Raw genomic sequence first — 15,381 nt, forward strand, 5'->3', positions numbered from 1 at the left:
GTGGAGAAGCAAATGGGCGCTTCTCCTATGTGCCCTGGCTGGGAATCGAACCCGGGTCCCCCGTGCACCAGGCCAACGCTCTACCGCTGAGCCAAACGGCCAGGACCTAAGCCAAACCATTTTTTATCACCATATATTTGGTCTCCTTTACCCCCCACTACCCCCACCCCTCCGTCTGGTAATCACTATACTATCGTCTGTATCTATAATTTTTAGTTTTATATCTCACATATGAGTGAAATAATATGGTTTCTTAGCTTTTTCTGACAGACTTATTTTGCTTAGCCTAATATTTTCAAGGTCCATCCATGCTGTTGCAAATGGTACTATGTCATCATTTCCTATGACTAATAGTCCATTGTATATATGTCCCACAGCTTCTTTATCCAAGAACACTTTGGTTGTCTCTCTGTCTGGCCACCATGAGCAGTGAATCTTTGCAAATACATGTTTTCGAGATTTTTGGTAGATACCTAGCAGAGGGATGGCTTGGAACTCTATTCTTTTTTTTAAAAAAATTTATTTTAAAACTTTTTACTTATTGATTTTTAAATAGAGGAGAGAGAGAGAGTGAGAAAAAGAGGGGAGAGAAGTGGGAAATATCAACTCATAGTAGTTGCTTACGTATGTGCCTTGACCGAGCAAGCCCCGGGTTTCGAACTGGCGACCTCAGGGTTTTGAAACGGCGACCTCAGCATTCCAGGTCAATGCTTTCTCCACTGCGCCACCACGGGTCAGGCTGGAACTCTATTCTTAATTTTTTGCACATTCTTCCTTCTTACGAGGACACCAGTCATACTGGATCAGGATGTGTGATCACATTCTGAGGTTCTGGGAGTTAGACTTCGACGTCTTTTTTGGAAGACACAATTCATAAAACAAATTTTCTTTAGTCAGTACTCAGATGCTTGATCAGGAATTCTTGCCCACTAAGGGACTAGGGAAAGAACAGCAAGGAATTCTCACCCCCATAGAAGTGGCACCCAATGCCAGAAGGTGTGGGTTAGGATATCAAAATTTAGCATAGGGGCCTTGGTAGCTCCTGCTACCTCAATAATGCATTGTGCAGACCCAATAACTTGGAAATCAGATAATCCTGTATGGGTAGACCAATGGCCCCTTTCTCAGGAGAAACTTAGGGCAGCTGCTCAATTGGTACAAGAGCAGCTACAGCTTGGGCACATTGAACCATCTAATAGCCCATAGAATACACTTTCATATTTTGATCTTGTTGCCTCCTGGATTATCAAGGGTCATAGGCGACCCATACAGCGTATAGGTTTTGAGCTTCAAAATTATTGTTGTTCCTTTTTCAAAGGATCAACAACAATGGCTCTGGGAAATTTCCACTAAATGGCAAATCGCTCTTGCAAATCAATGGACAACTTGATACTAAAACTGTCAACTTAAAATCAGCTCAAAGACTAGAATTATATGCCATTATCATGGCCTTTCAGCATTTGCCATATTCCCCCTTTAATCTATATACAGACAGCAAATATTTACTTAAGGTGTTTCCACTATAAAGACTGCTGTCTAGGACAACTGCTGATGAACTATTTCAGCAGTTCCTCCTTCTTCGAAGACTTGTATGTCAACATACAGCTCCATGTTTTATAGGACATACTCGAGCTCACTCCATGCTCCCTGGAGCTTTAGCACAAGGGAATGCCCTTCTTGATCAAGCTACTCAAAAGAAAATTATTTGGAGCAACCATGACAGATCGAACAATTCAGTCTCATACTATTCATCACCAGAACTCTGCAGCCTGTGTAAACAGTTTCAACTTTCTCGGGAAGCAGCACGGCAGATTGGAAAATCCTGTCCAAGGGGTCCTATACTACAATCTGTCCCTTCATTTGGAGTTAACCCTCAAGGACTCCTACCAGAACAACTTTGGCAAATGAATGTTACTCATATACCTTCATTTGGCAAACAGTCCTTTGTCCATGTTACAGTGGATATTTATTCTGGATTTATAGTAACCTCTGTCAGAACAGGAGAGGCTGCTAAGCATGTTATAGCTCATCGTCTGTATGCATTGTTCTATTATTGAATTTCCTAAACTGGTTAAACTGACAATGCTCCTGCATATGGAGCAAAAGCATTTACTGTATTTTGTCAAACCTTTCTAATTATGTGTATTTCTTACAATCTTTAAAGTCAAGGTATTATTAAAGTGTACCCAGCAAATATTTTAAGGTCAATTTAAAAAAATTTAAAAAGGGGGAGTCATATCCTGGAACTCCTACGGGTCTGCCATATCATGCTTTTTACTTAAAAAAATTTTAAATTTCTTTTGAATGCTGATGAACAGGAGACGCCTAATCTTTTTCTCCTGCAAACTATATACTACCTTCTTTTATTTGATCCAGCTAATAACACTGTTTTGTTTTTTTCCAAATGCTCCAGATATATGGAAAAAATTTATATAGGCGGATGTGGATCCTCAAACCCCTCAGCGAGATCTTCTGAGAATGGCTTTTAAAGTACCAAGAAGCGGAAAAAGCCCAATAGAGATCAGGGGAACTACCAGCTTTTAGGATACACCCTTAAAGGCTCCAACGCCCCACAGGGGTCTCATAGGATGCCATCTGGGTCCTGCTTCAATAGTGAAAAGGAAGGTCATTGAGCTAAAGCCTGCCAAGCTTACATGGCTTTGCTGGGAGGAAAAAGGACACTGGAAGGTAGGCTTCCCCCTCACTCCTCTAAGGGAGGGTTCAGTCTCTTCCAGCCCCGCTCCAGCCACCTATGACCTAACCTTGCCCAGAATGCTGGGGTTTGCCACTGAAGGCTGAAGGTGCCCAGGGCCATCGGCCCCACCTACGACACTGTGGATGAGCCTAGGGTATTTCTTCCAAGAAGCAGGTAAACTGATCTCATTTGCACAAGGGCCACTTAACTATGTCTTGCCTGAATAGACAGGTTTTTTTTTTTTGTTTTTTTTTTGTATTTTTCTGAAGCTGGAAACGGGGAGAGACAGTCAGACAGACTCCTGCATGCGCCCGACCGGGATCCACCCGGCACGCCCACCAGGGGCAACGCTCTGCCCACCAGGGGGCGATGCTCTGTCCCTCTGGGGCGTCGCTCTGCCGCGACCAGAGCCACTCTAGCGCCTGGGGCAGAGGCCACGGAGCCATCCCCAGCGCCCGGGCTATCTTTGCTCCAATGGAACCTTGGCTGCGAGGGGAGAAGAGAGAGACAGAGAGGAAGGAGGGGGGGGTTGGAGAAGCAAATGGGCGCTTCTCCTATGTGCCCTGGCCGGGAATCGAACCCGGGTCCCCCGCACGCCAGGCCGACGCTCTACCACTGAGCCAACCGGCCAGGGCCAATAGTCAGCTTTTTTATTCTTCCCTCGAAGATCTCTGTTGTGGGTGTTGATAGTCCTATTTTCTGCTGCTTTGTTTAATATATAGTGTTTCCTCTATTCCTCCTACCTCAATGCCCCACACATATTTCAGGCTGGGACCTACTCCTAATTTAGAGCTCTCTTTCCCTCTTTTGCCAACTTCTATTACAGTGGTTCTCAACCTTTCTAATGCCGTGACCCCGCCATACAGTTCCTCATGTTGCAGTGACCCCAAACCAAAAAATAATTTTGGTGGCTACTTCATAACTGTAATTTTGCTACAGTTATGATTCAGAATGTAAATACCTGATATGCATTATGTATTTTCCGATGGCTTTAGGCGACCCCGCTGGGGTCGCGACCCACAGGTTGAGAACCGCTGTTCTATTATGAATCTACCTTTGCCACCCAGCTTAGTGTATCCCAAGGTTCTCTTTACCAGGCCACAGTCACAGAGCTCCAGGGAAAAGCAACCTGGTCTCATCTCTTCAGGCAGAGGAGAACAGAAGCTCCATCTCCACACATGCTGCAGATGGCTTTTCCAGTCTACCTGAATCATTACCAGCTAGAAGCAGTGGTCATTGGGACTTGGACGTGAGCTGCAAAATATAGGATTGTGACAACAGTTCCAGTGCCATGTGGACTTTTCCTGGGTGTGGACTTTTCCTGGACTCCTGCTCCTTGTGACAGCTCCTAACAGACTGAACTGGGGTTGGGTTGCATTTTTCAGGGATTTGGCATGGTGATGGTGCCAACTTGAACTTAGTGAACATGTTAAGGACACTACTGTTTTATGGATTCTTGCTGTATTGGCCAAGAGTTTGCTTAAAGGCTTTAATCACTGTAAAAAAAAAATAGAAGACTGGATAAAGAAGATGTGGCACATATACACCATGGTATACTACTCAGCCATAAGAAATGATGACATCAGATCACTTACAACAAAATGGTGGGATCTTGATAACATTATACGGAGTGAAATAAGTAAATCAGAAAAAAACAAGAACTGCAGGATTCCATACATTGGTGGGACATAAAAACAAGACTAAGAGACATGGACAAGAGTGTGGTGGTTATGGGGGGCGGGGGGAGGGAAGGAAGGGGAGGGGAAGGGGCACAAAGAGAACTAGATAGAAGGTGACGGAGGACAATCTGACTTTGGGTGATGGGTATGCAACATAATTGAATGACAAGATAACCTGGACATGTTTTCTTTGAATATATGTACCCTGATTTATTGATGTCACCGCATTAAAATTAATAAAAATTTATTTATAAAAAAAAATTTCTGTGAGTTTCAGGCCACCTCATCCATTTGTTGCCGATCATGCCTGTAGCATTAGATTGGGTTTGGAGTCAGGTGATGGAAACATAGATTCTGGAGCTAGTCCAGGGCCTATGTCCTCAAACTGTGGCCATGAGCTCCCCACATCAGCCACCTGGAGAACTCATGAAGAAAGCAGATTCTAGGGCCCAGTGCTGGCCATTGAATCACACCCCCCATGAACCAGTGTCATGGTTTCCTAGGATCCAATGTGAGGAGGGGGCATTCATGGAAGGCCTGTTGATTACAAGGACCCCTACATTAAATCATAACCACAGGGCCCCTAGTGACATCTGGTGGCTGCCGCAGCCAAGTGCAAGAGAGCTAATCTCATCAGAAACTATCAAAATCCTTCCCCAAGTCACTAAGGAAGTACTGCTATGTAGCTGGCTAATATACTTTGTCAACAGTAAAGTGAGAGTATCTGGTCTTTTGTTTGACTAATATTATCCACATACAATCCTATAAGGCTAGTATCCTAGAGAGGGCTGATTGGAAGTGTTCCCTGCTACCCTGATCTTCACAGGGAAGAAGAATCAAGGGGTAACTCTCCCCTTGTGTCTCTCCCTTTGGGTTCCTGTAGCTCTTCCTTCACCTCTTTGTGACACTTTGCCATGTTGTAACAATTTATTTACATTTCTCTATCCTCCACTAGACTCTGAACACCTTGATGTCAATATGGCATGCATCTCATTCTTCCCAACACCCAACCATGGTCTTGGAACTCAGTAGGTGCTCAATACCTGTTCTGCTTTAGGACTGAGAGGGGCTTGTTCTGCTGAGGAGCTTCCTCAAGGCTGTCTTTATGTCCTTGTTCCTTAGGCTGTAGATGAAGGGGTTCAGCATGAGGATGACTACCCTTCACATCAGACCAACTACCTTGTCCTTCTGGGAGGAGGTGAGAGATGTGGGCTGCACATACATGGTGAGGATGGTGCCATAGAACAGTGACACCATGGTGAGGTGGAAGCCACAGGTGGAGAAGGCTTTCCACTTGCCCTGTACAGAAGAGATCTTGAAGACCACCTGGGAGATTCAGGCATGAGAGGAGGATGCATGAGAGCAGCTGACACCCGTGAGGATGCCGAAAGCAAAGGTCACCAGTGTGTTGGTGTGCATTTCCAAGCAGGAGAGCTTCAAGAGGGACATGAGGTCGCAGAAAAAATGTGGGATTTTGGAGCTTGCACAGGTCAGTTGAGTCATGAAGCAGGTGGGCACTAGTGACTGGAGGTTGGTGATCAGCCACAGTCCACAGACATGGGGCTTCATGATGACCAAGCAGCACAGAGGATAGACAATGGCCACAGACTGGTCAATGGCCATCACAACCAGGAGAAAGCTGTTCATGGTCCCGAACAGGTGGAAGGCATACATCTGGGCAAGGCAGCTGGCAAAGGTGATGGCTTGGCTCTGGCACCAGAGGTTTGCCAGCATCTTGGGGACAGTAATGGATGAGAAGAAGAAATTGACCAGGGACAGGTTGCAGAGGAAGAAGTACATGGGCGTGTGGAGGTGGGAGTCTGAGCTGACGGCCAGGATGACGAGCAGGTTTCCCAACACAGTGATCAGGTACATGGACAGGAAGAGTCCAAATGCAAGGGCATGGTGCTCTGGCTTTTCTGAGAGTCCCAGGAGCAGGAATTTTGAGACTGCTGTTTGATTTTCTGGTTCCATGAGCAACCAGTGTCTCCTGTGACCAAAAGGGGGGAGGGGGAGAGGAATGCAACATGCAACATAAAGCTGGAAGTCAGAGATGCAGGTCTAGTCCTGGATCTCCACTGCTGGCTGGAGGATTCTGTGAAAATCCATGCAGTTCTTACAGCAAAGCTCTTTGTGTTTCTCACCTCCAATGGGTGTCTGTTTCCCTAAACAAAACTGCCCATGCCTGAGATAGTCTGCATCTCAAAGACCTGACTTAGTTGTTTAGAGACAATGTACATGTTTTTCATAACCATCTTTGTGTCTCTTCAGTGGAGCAAAGATTTGTAAAAACAAAATAAAATAGAAACACACTTAAACTGAAGCCTAACACCATTTTATTTTATTTTTTTAAAGATTTTATTTATTTATTTTAGAGAGGAAGAGAGAGAAAGAGAGAGAGAGAGAGAGAGAGAGAGAGAGAGAAGGGGGAGGAGCAGGAAGCATCAACTCCCACATGTGCCTTGACCGGGCAAGCCCAGGGTTTTGAACCGGGGACCTCAGCATTCTGGGTCGACGCTTTATCCACTGCACCACCACAGGTCAGGCCTGTTTTTATTTTTATTTTTTAATTTCTTTTTCTTTTCTTTTCTTTCTTTTTTTTTGTATTTTTCTGAAGTTGGAAACAGGGAGGCAGTCAGACAGACTCCTGCATGCTCCCGACCGGGATCCACCCGGCATGCCCACCAGGGGGCAATGCTCTGCCCATCTGGGGCGTCGCTCTGTTGCAACCAGAGCCATTTAGCACTTGAGGCAGAGGCCATAGAGCAACCCTCAGCGCCCGGGCCATCTTTGCTCCAATGGAGCCTTGGCTGCGGGAGGGGAAGAGAGAGACAGAGAGGAAGGAGAGGGGGAGGGGTGGAGAAGCAGATGGGCGCTTCTCCTGTGTGCCCTGGCCAGGAATTGAACCTGGGACTCCTGCACGCCAGGCCAACGCTCTACCAAGCCCAACACCATTTTAAAAGTAAACTCTGTCTGCCTGCCTTTCTTTTCTTCTTTCTCTTTACCACAGGTCTCTTCTCTCCTCCCTCCCTTTCATTCTTCCATCAACAAGATGTAATTTTAGCATCAATTTTAGGTTAATGACAAAGGCTATAAAGACAGGTAACACTCTTTCCCTGATTCCAATGAACCCTAAATTTATTAGTGGTCCTTTATGATCTGCTACCATGTAATCATGACAATAGACTCCCCCTGCATTTGTGGTGATGAGGGCCAGTGTTGAAAAATCCTGTCATAGTGGTAAGATAAATGTGCACAAACATACCTTTTACATTTTTTTTTTAAGTGAGAGGAGGAGAGATAGTGATCAAACCCCCACATGGGCCCTGATGGGGATCCATCTGGTAATCCCATTTGGGGTGGGGAGGCTCAAATCAACTGAGCCATCCTCAGCACCCAGAGCTGACACTTGAACCAATTGAGCCACTGGCTACGGGAGGGGGAGAGGGAGAGAAAAAAGGGGGGAGGGAGAAGCAGATGGTCACTTCTCATGTGTGCTCTGACTAGAAATTGAACTCGGGCAGTCCATACGCTGGGCTGATGCTCTATCCACTGAGCAAACTGGCCAGGGCCACCTTTTGTATTTTAACTGAAGTGAAGTATGTAAATTTATTCACCAGGCTGATGAGGACCATGTCTTTTCTCTGGTATTGTCAATGTAAGAAACATCTAAACCTGCAGAGAATTTTTATGAGTTTATTTGATCCAAACTGGTGACAGTTGCCTGGAAGTAAGAGCTCAGTGGAATGAGAAAATACTCCAGAGAATGGCAGTTTTGCAACTTATTTTATGCAGGAGAATAAGAGAAGGAGACTTGAGGGTTACATGAAATCCACTGGTGACAGATTAGGTGGCAGGAGAAAGCAAATGGTGGTGGGGGCTCTCTGAGATTGGATAAACAGTAAAATGAACAGACACTTTTTTTTTTTTTTTTTACTTTGGTGGATACAGGATAGTTGATTGGTAACATTTATAGCACATAGAGATGGTATTCAGGGAACAAGATAACAAGAGGGTTCTATGTTCTCCTGCTCTGGTGCAAGGTTGTGCCCTGAGGGGTCTGGAAAAAGATTACTCTGATGTTTCAAGGGTACATTATTTTAGATGAAAAAGACAATAGACAGGCTTGCTTATGGTTAAGATTGACCTTTGTTAAGGAAGTTATAGGCCTAGGACATGACTACCTTTCATGACTTGCTTTCAGTGAGGAATTTTATGCTCAGACAGCCTTACGTGGTTAGCTTCAGTCTCTGAGCTTGTGTGGTTTAGTACATGGCACCTTGTGTCATTCACATGGCGAGCGCATTGATGGTTGGTTTGTATCCACTTTCTTGCTTAATCCATGCACACAAGCTGCTGTTTATGCCCCTGTTTCCTTCATTCATCTGGAACAAGAAGTTAGGGGTCCTTGCAAAACAATCTGCATGCAGGATCCTTTCAGACTTTTACACTTTTATACCCAAATTGTTTTCAGTCACCTTGCTCACGCCTAATCTGACAGCAATAATTTTTTTTTTTTTTAGTGATGGCTTTATATCATCTTTCCAAAGCATTCATCTTGGATTTTTTTTAACTTAATATTTATTATTTTTTTGAGGCAGAGACAGAGAGAGTCAGAGAGAGTCAGAGAGAGGGACAAACAGGGACAGACAGACAGGAAGGGAGAGAGATGAGAAACATCAATTCTTCGCTGCGGCTCCCCAGCTGCTCACCGATTGATCTCTCATATGTGCCCTGACAAGGGGGCTACAGCAGACCGAGCAACCCCTCGCTCGAGCCAGAGACCCTGGACTCAAGCTGGTGAGCCTTGCCCAAACCAGATGAGCCCGCACTCAAGCTGAGGACCTTGGGGTCCTGAACCTGGATCCTCCACATCCCAGTCCAACGCTCTATCCACTGCGCCACTGCCTGGTCAGGCTCATCTTGGGTTTTATAGAACCGCATTTCCCTTTCTCTCCTTCCTTCCCTCTCTTTCTTCCTTCTTTTTCTTGAAAAATTTTTTTCAGTTAGGTAACATTTAATTAAATGATACAATTGCAACAGCAACTATCACCAGCATAAGCAGGTAGGAGATTACCTAAAACAATTCGACTCAACTGATGAGAGCAGAAATGCTTCAGTGAGCTAGCAGGTAGGTTTCTGGCCATGAGCATTCTGCATGGTGGGACAGTGGTTTGTATATTTTTATGGGAAATAGAGACCATGGGTGAACCCCAAAAGCTAGTTAAATGGAGGTTTTAAAGAGAGCTTTTACAGTAAAAAATATGTGGAGCTTCAGCAGTAGCTTTGCAGGACAAGAAATTTTATATTTCTCATGTCAGACTGTCACGATTACCTGAGACAGTTTTGCATCCTCAGTAAAATATACACTGTTAGGTCATATCAAACAGCTGTTTAAAACATTTGTTCAAAGTGAAAACTCTGAGACACAGCCCAGACTCTTCAAAGGTAAGACATTTTCATAAAAAATGACAAAGGTGTGATTAAATGCTTAGTTGATAGAAAGCAAAGTGTGTAATGTAATTGTTGGGATGACAGGAAAAGAGTTTATAAATTAACATTCTGATATAAAGTAACATGAGAATAGCAACTAAAGTGGTGAATATGGGAGAGCAAGGTATAATGAAATGCAAACATGCAGCCATGTTCTTATGATATTCTCACTTACTATTTTCAATTGCTAGGACCCTGGCTGTACTTCCTCATCAATTTAGAAAGAAACTTTCTAGGCCATTTCACCCTAGGCCATTTTCTTGCTTGTGTGTGTGTGTGTGTGTGTGTGTGTGTGTGTGTGTGTGAGAGAGAGAGAGAGAGAGAGAGAGAGAGACAGGAACATTAAGCTCTTCCTGTATGTGCCCTGACCTGGGATTGAACTGGCAATCTCTGTGCTTTGGATGACACTTCAACCAACTGAGCTATCTGGCCAGGGTTTTATTTTTTGTTTACTGATTGATTTTAAGAGAGACAGAGAGAGGAAGGGACAGTGGTGGGGGAAGGGAAGCATTCATTTGTTGTTCCACTCAGTCTTGCATTCATTGGTTGCTCCCCATGCGTACCCTGATTGGGGATTGAACATGCAACTTTGTTGTTTTGGGATGACAGCTCTAACCAACTGAACTAACTGGCCAGGATTTTCTTTTTCTTTTTTTTTAAGTGAGAGGAGGGGAGATCGACAGACTCCTACATGTGCCCCTACTGGAATCTACCTGGCAACCCCGTCTGATGCTGGGATCAGCTGAGCTATCCTCAGAGTCTGAGCCTGATGCTTGGACCAGTCAAGCCACTGGCTGAGAGAGGGCACAAGTATCCTTTGGTGTGACAAAAATGTTCTGTAACTAAATATAGGTGATGGCTGTACAACATTGCAAATGTTGTAAATGCCACTGAATTATACCCTTTAAAATGGTTAAAGTGGTGCATTCTATGTTCTGTTTTACCACAATAAAAAAGCATCTTTCCCCCATGATTCCTTAACCCCTTGCAATGCCTCCTTTTTCTCCCTTGTACTCAGCACTACTAAAAATAATACCAAATGATAGGCTGATCTGAGGTGGCACAGTGGATAAAGCCTCAACCTGGAGTGACGAGGTTGCCATTTTGAAACCCTTGTCTTGCTCAGTCAAGGCACATGTGAGAAGCAACTATGAGTGGATGTTTCCTGCTCCTCCCCCTCTCCTTACCTTTCTCTCTCTCTCTAAAAGAAGTATATATTTAATCTAAAAGATTAAAATCTCTCTTTTTTTTTTTTTATTAAGTGAGAGGCAGTAAGGCAGAGCGACAGACTCCTGCATGTGCCCTGACCAAGATCCACCCGGCAAGCTCAATAGGGGGAGACTTTTGGTGGTTTGTATATAAACATTTAAATTATTTATTGCATGTTTTTACTTATATGCTTGTCTTTTATTTATGGCAAGTGATACTACCATAATAGATAACTGTTTCATTTTTTTAAAAAAGTGAGAGCAGAGAGAGAGAGAAAAGCTGGGGGAAGGACAGAGAAGCATCAACATGTAACAGTTGCCTCTCATAGGCGCCTTGACCAGGCAAGTCGGGGTTTTGAACCGGCGACCTCAGCATTCCAGGTTGATGCTTTATTCATTGCACCACTTAGGTCAGGCTATTTCATTTCTTAAATAACAACTTTACTGATACGTAATTCTCACACCATAAAATTCACCCTTTGAAAGTATACACATCTCAATGGTCTTTGGTATATTAAAAAAAGCCGTGCATTTATCACCAATATTCAATTTGAGAAGTTGTTTATCACCCCAAAAGGAAACCCCAGTCACTCTCCATTTCTCCCCCTCTTTCACCCCTCCAATCAGTAATCTGCTTTCTATCTCTATGATTTGTCTATTCTGGGCATTTCATATAATTGGAATTATATAATATGTAGCTTTTTCCACTTAACATAATATTCTCAAAATTCATCCATGCTGCAGCCCATATTAGCTTTTCATTCCTTCTTAATGCCAAGTAATGTTGCATTGTATGGATAATAGTTTCCTTTTAAGTAAAAAATAGAATTGCTTTAAAGAAAGGTATCAATGAAATAATAATATAGGGATATGTATTAATAGATATGGATGTAGATAGTATGCATAAGGAGGCCAAGGTCTGGGAAACTGTAGTATAGAAACCTCATTTGGATTTATGCACTGTCAACGTGAACAACCAGGGGTGTGACCTGGGTATGCAAATATTCTTTCTTTAATTCTGTGGTTTGAATGGGCGGGTCATTCATTCAGTCTTTCCACCAACACAGTTTCATCCACTTCTACAGAATAAGAAAATGTTGGGTGTGGTTAGGAAATGTTCAATATCTATTCCCTAGTTTCTTCCAACCCTCCCCTTTTCTCAACCTGTCCAAAGGAATAAGAGGGAAACCTATCCAGGATGGTATAAGTGATTGAATGATACTTTATCCTGGTATAATAGAATTCTAACCTCAAGCACCAGGGGTTAACTTATTCTCAAATTAAGTACAATGTCAAAATTTAACACAATATCACTTATATGTGAAATCTAAAACCAAAACCAAACCAAAACAAAACCAAACTCAAAGAGATCAGATTTATGTTTACCAAAGGTTGAGTGCTGGGGAAAGGGGAATTGCAGGGAGGTGGTCAAAAGGTACAAACTTTCAGTTATAAGATAAATGAGTACCGCCTGAACAGGCGGTGACGCAGTGGATAGAGCGTCAACCTGGGATTCTGAGGACTCAAGTTTGAACCCGGAGATCACCAGCTTGAGCAAGGGATCACTAGCTCAGCTGGAGCCTCCTGCTCAAGGCACATATGAGAAAGCATCAGTGAACAACTGAAGTGCCACAACTATGAGTTGATGCTTCTCATCTCTCTCCCTTCCTGTCTGTCTGTACCTCTCCCTCTCTGTCTCTCTTCCCCTCTCGCTGCAAAGACAAAGGGAGAGAGAGAGAGAGAGAGAGAGAGAGAGAGAGAGAGAGAGAGAGAAATGAGCGAAATGAGCACTAACCTTCCAGGATCTCATCTGGAGAGTGGCTAATATTCTGCCAGTTTTGGAGACTGGTGCGAAAGCAAGCCTGGCAGAGGCACCCATTCTGTTCCCGCTTGCTCCATAACTTGTGATTTGATGACACTCTGAAACAGCATTAAAAAAATGATAAACAGGCCTGACCAGGCGGTGGCGCAGTGGATAGAGCGTAGGACTGGGATGTGGAAGGACCCAGGTTCGAGACTCCGAAGTCGCTCAGCTTGAGCACGGGCTCATCTGGTTTGAGCAAAAGCTCACCAGCTTGGCCCTGGCCGGTTGGCTCAGCGGTAGAGCGTCGGCCTGGCGTGCGGGGGGACCCTGGTTCGATTCCCGGCCAGGGCACATAGGAGAAGCGCCCATTTGCTTCTCCACCCCCCCCCCTCCTTCCTCTCTGTCTCTCTCTTCCCCTCCCGCAGCCAAGGCTCCATTGGAGCAAAGATGGCCCAGGCGCTGGGGATGGCTCCTTGGCCTCTGCCCCAGGCGCTAGAGTGGCTCTGGTCGCGGCAGAGCGACGCCCCGGAGGGGCAGAGCATCGCCCCCTGGTGGGCAGAGCGTTGACCCTGGTGGGTGTGCCGGGTGGATCCCGGTCGGGTGCATGCGGGAGTCTGTCTGTCTCTCCCCGTTTCCAGCTTCAGAAAAATACAAAAAAAAAAAAAAAAAAAAAAAAAAGCTCACCAGCTTGGACCCAAGGTTGCTTGCTTGCTCGAGCAAGGGGTTACTAGGTCTGCTGAAGGCCCGTGGTCAAGGCACATATGAGAAAGCAACCAATGAACAACTAAGGTGCCGCAATGAAGAACTGATGCTTCTCATCTCTCTCCATTCCTGTCTGTCTGTCCCTATCTATCCCTCTGACTCTCTGTCTCTGTAAAAAAAAAAAAAAAAAAAAAAAAGATAAACAAGTACTGGGGATGTGTACAGCATAGTGACTAGAGTGAACAGTGATGAATGGAATATCTGAAAGTTGCTAAGAGAGTAGATCCTAAGAGTTCTCATCACAAGAAAAAAGCCCATTTTTTTTCTTTTTTGATATGTACATGAGATGATGGACATTATTAAACTTATTGTGGTAATCATTTCACAATATATGTAGGTCCAATTATTATGCTGTACACCTTACTTATATAGTGCTGTACATCAAATATATTTCAATAAAACTGGAAGAAATGTTGAAATGCTAAAAAAAAATTAGCATTGATTTGCCAATCCATTACCATGCCTGAAAAAATTACATTGTATTCTAATTGGGACAGATTAAACCTGAAACATTCATTTACATAAACTAGATACTGTAGATCTACTTCCCTTATTTTAAAATTGATGGTTATGGAGCAGTCAGGGTTAAGTCAGGGAAACAAAAACTACCCCAGTTATTATATTTGTTTGTTTTAAATAAATTCTTTATTTTGGAATACTTTTAGACTTACAGAAAATTTGCAAAAATAGCGCAGAGAGTTCCTGTTCTATTCCTTTAATGTTAACATCTTATTTAACCAGGACACATTTGCTAAAACTCACATTGACACAGGACTACTTAGCTAAACTCCAGACTTCAGAATTCACCAATTTGCACACAGATGTCTTTTTTCTGTTCCAGGATTCAATGCAGGATATCATGTTTAATAATCTTTTTTAAAACTTTTATTTAAAAAATTAACTTTTAACAGGGTGACATTGATCAGTAAGAGTACATAGGTTTCAGGTAAACATTTCTATAGCATTTGAACTATTGATTATGTTATATACCCATCACCCAAAGTCATTTTCTGTCACCATATATTTGTCCCTCTTTACTCCCTTCCCCTCACCTCAGTCCCCTGGTAACCACTTCACTTTTATTTATGCCGATGAATACTCAGGTTTTTTTAAATTTTTTTATTTTTCTGTATTTTTCTGAAGCCGGAAACGGGGAGAGACAGTCAGACTCCCGCATGCGCCCGACCGGAATCCACCCGGCACACCCACCAGGGGGCGACGCTCTGCCCACCAGGGGGCGACGCTCTGCCCCTCCGGGTCGTCGCTCCGCTGCGACCAGAACCACTCCAGCGCCTGGGGTAGAGGCTGAGGAGCCATCCCCAGCGCCTGAGCCATCTTTGCTCCAGTGGAGCCTCTCTGCGGGAGGGAAAGAGAGAGACAGAGAGGAAGGAGAGGGGGAGGGGTGGAGAAGCAGATGGGCGCCTCTCCTGTGTGCCCTGGTCGGGAATCAAACCCGGGACTTCTGCACGCCAGGCCAATGCTCTACCACTGAGCCAACCGGCCAGAGCCGAGTACTCAGTTTTATATCCTGCCTATGTGTGAGGTCATATAGTTTTTAGCTTTTTCTGATTTACTTACTTCACTCAGTATAATGTTTTCAAGGTCCATCTATGTTGTTGTAAATGTCACTCTGTCATCATTTCTTATGGCTCAGTAGTATCCTGCTGTATATATGTACCACATCTTTATTTATTTATTTAGTGACAGACACAGAGAGAGAGTCAGGGAGAGGGATAGTTA

General features: G+C 44.1%; 1 protein-coding gene across 1 annotated transcript; it reads right to left on the reverse strand.

Moving 5' to 3' along the window:
- Positions 1-5,399: 5,399 nt before the first annotated feature.
- OR1I1 (olfactory receptor family 1 subfamily I member 1) lies at positions 5,400-6,348 on the reverse strand. Its single transcript, XM_066252647.1, is given in 2 exon segments — positions 5,400-5,444; positions 5,446-6,348. Coding segments are annotated over 2 exon segments (948 nt in total).
- Positions 6,349-15,381: the final 9,033 nt, after the last annotated feature.

This window comes from Saccopteryx bilineata, chromosome 1 (genome assembly GCF_036850765.1).
Source record: "Saccopteryx bilineata isolate mSacBil1 chromosome 1, mSacBil1_pri_phased_curated, whole genome shotgun sequence".
NCBI classification, from domain to species: domain Eukaryota; kingdom Metazoa; phylum Chordata; class Mammalia; order Chiroptera; family Emballonuridae; genus Saccopteryx; species Saccopteryx bilineata.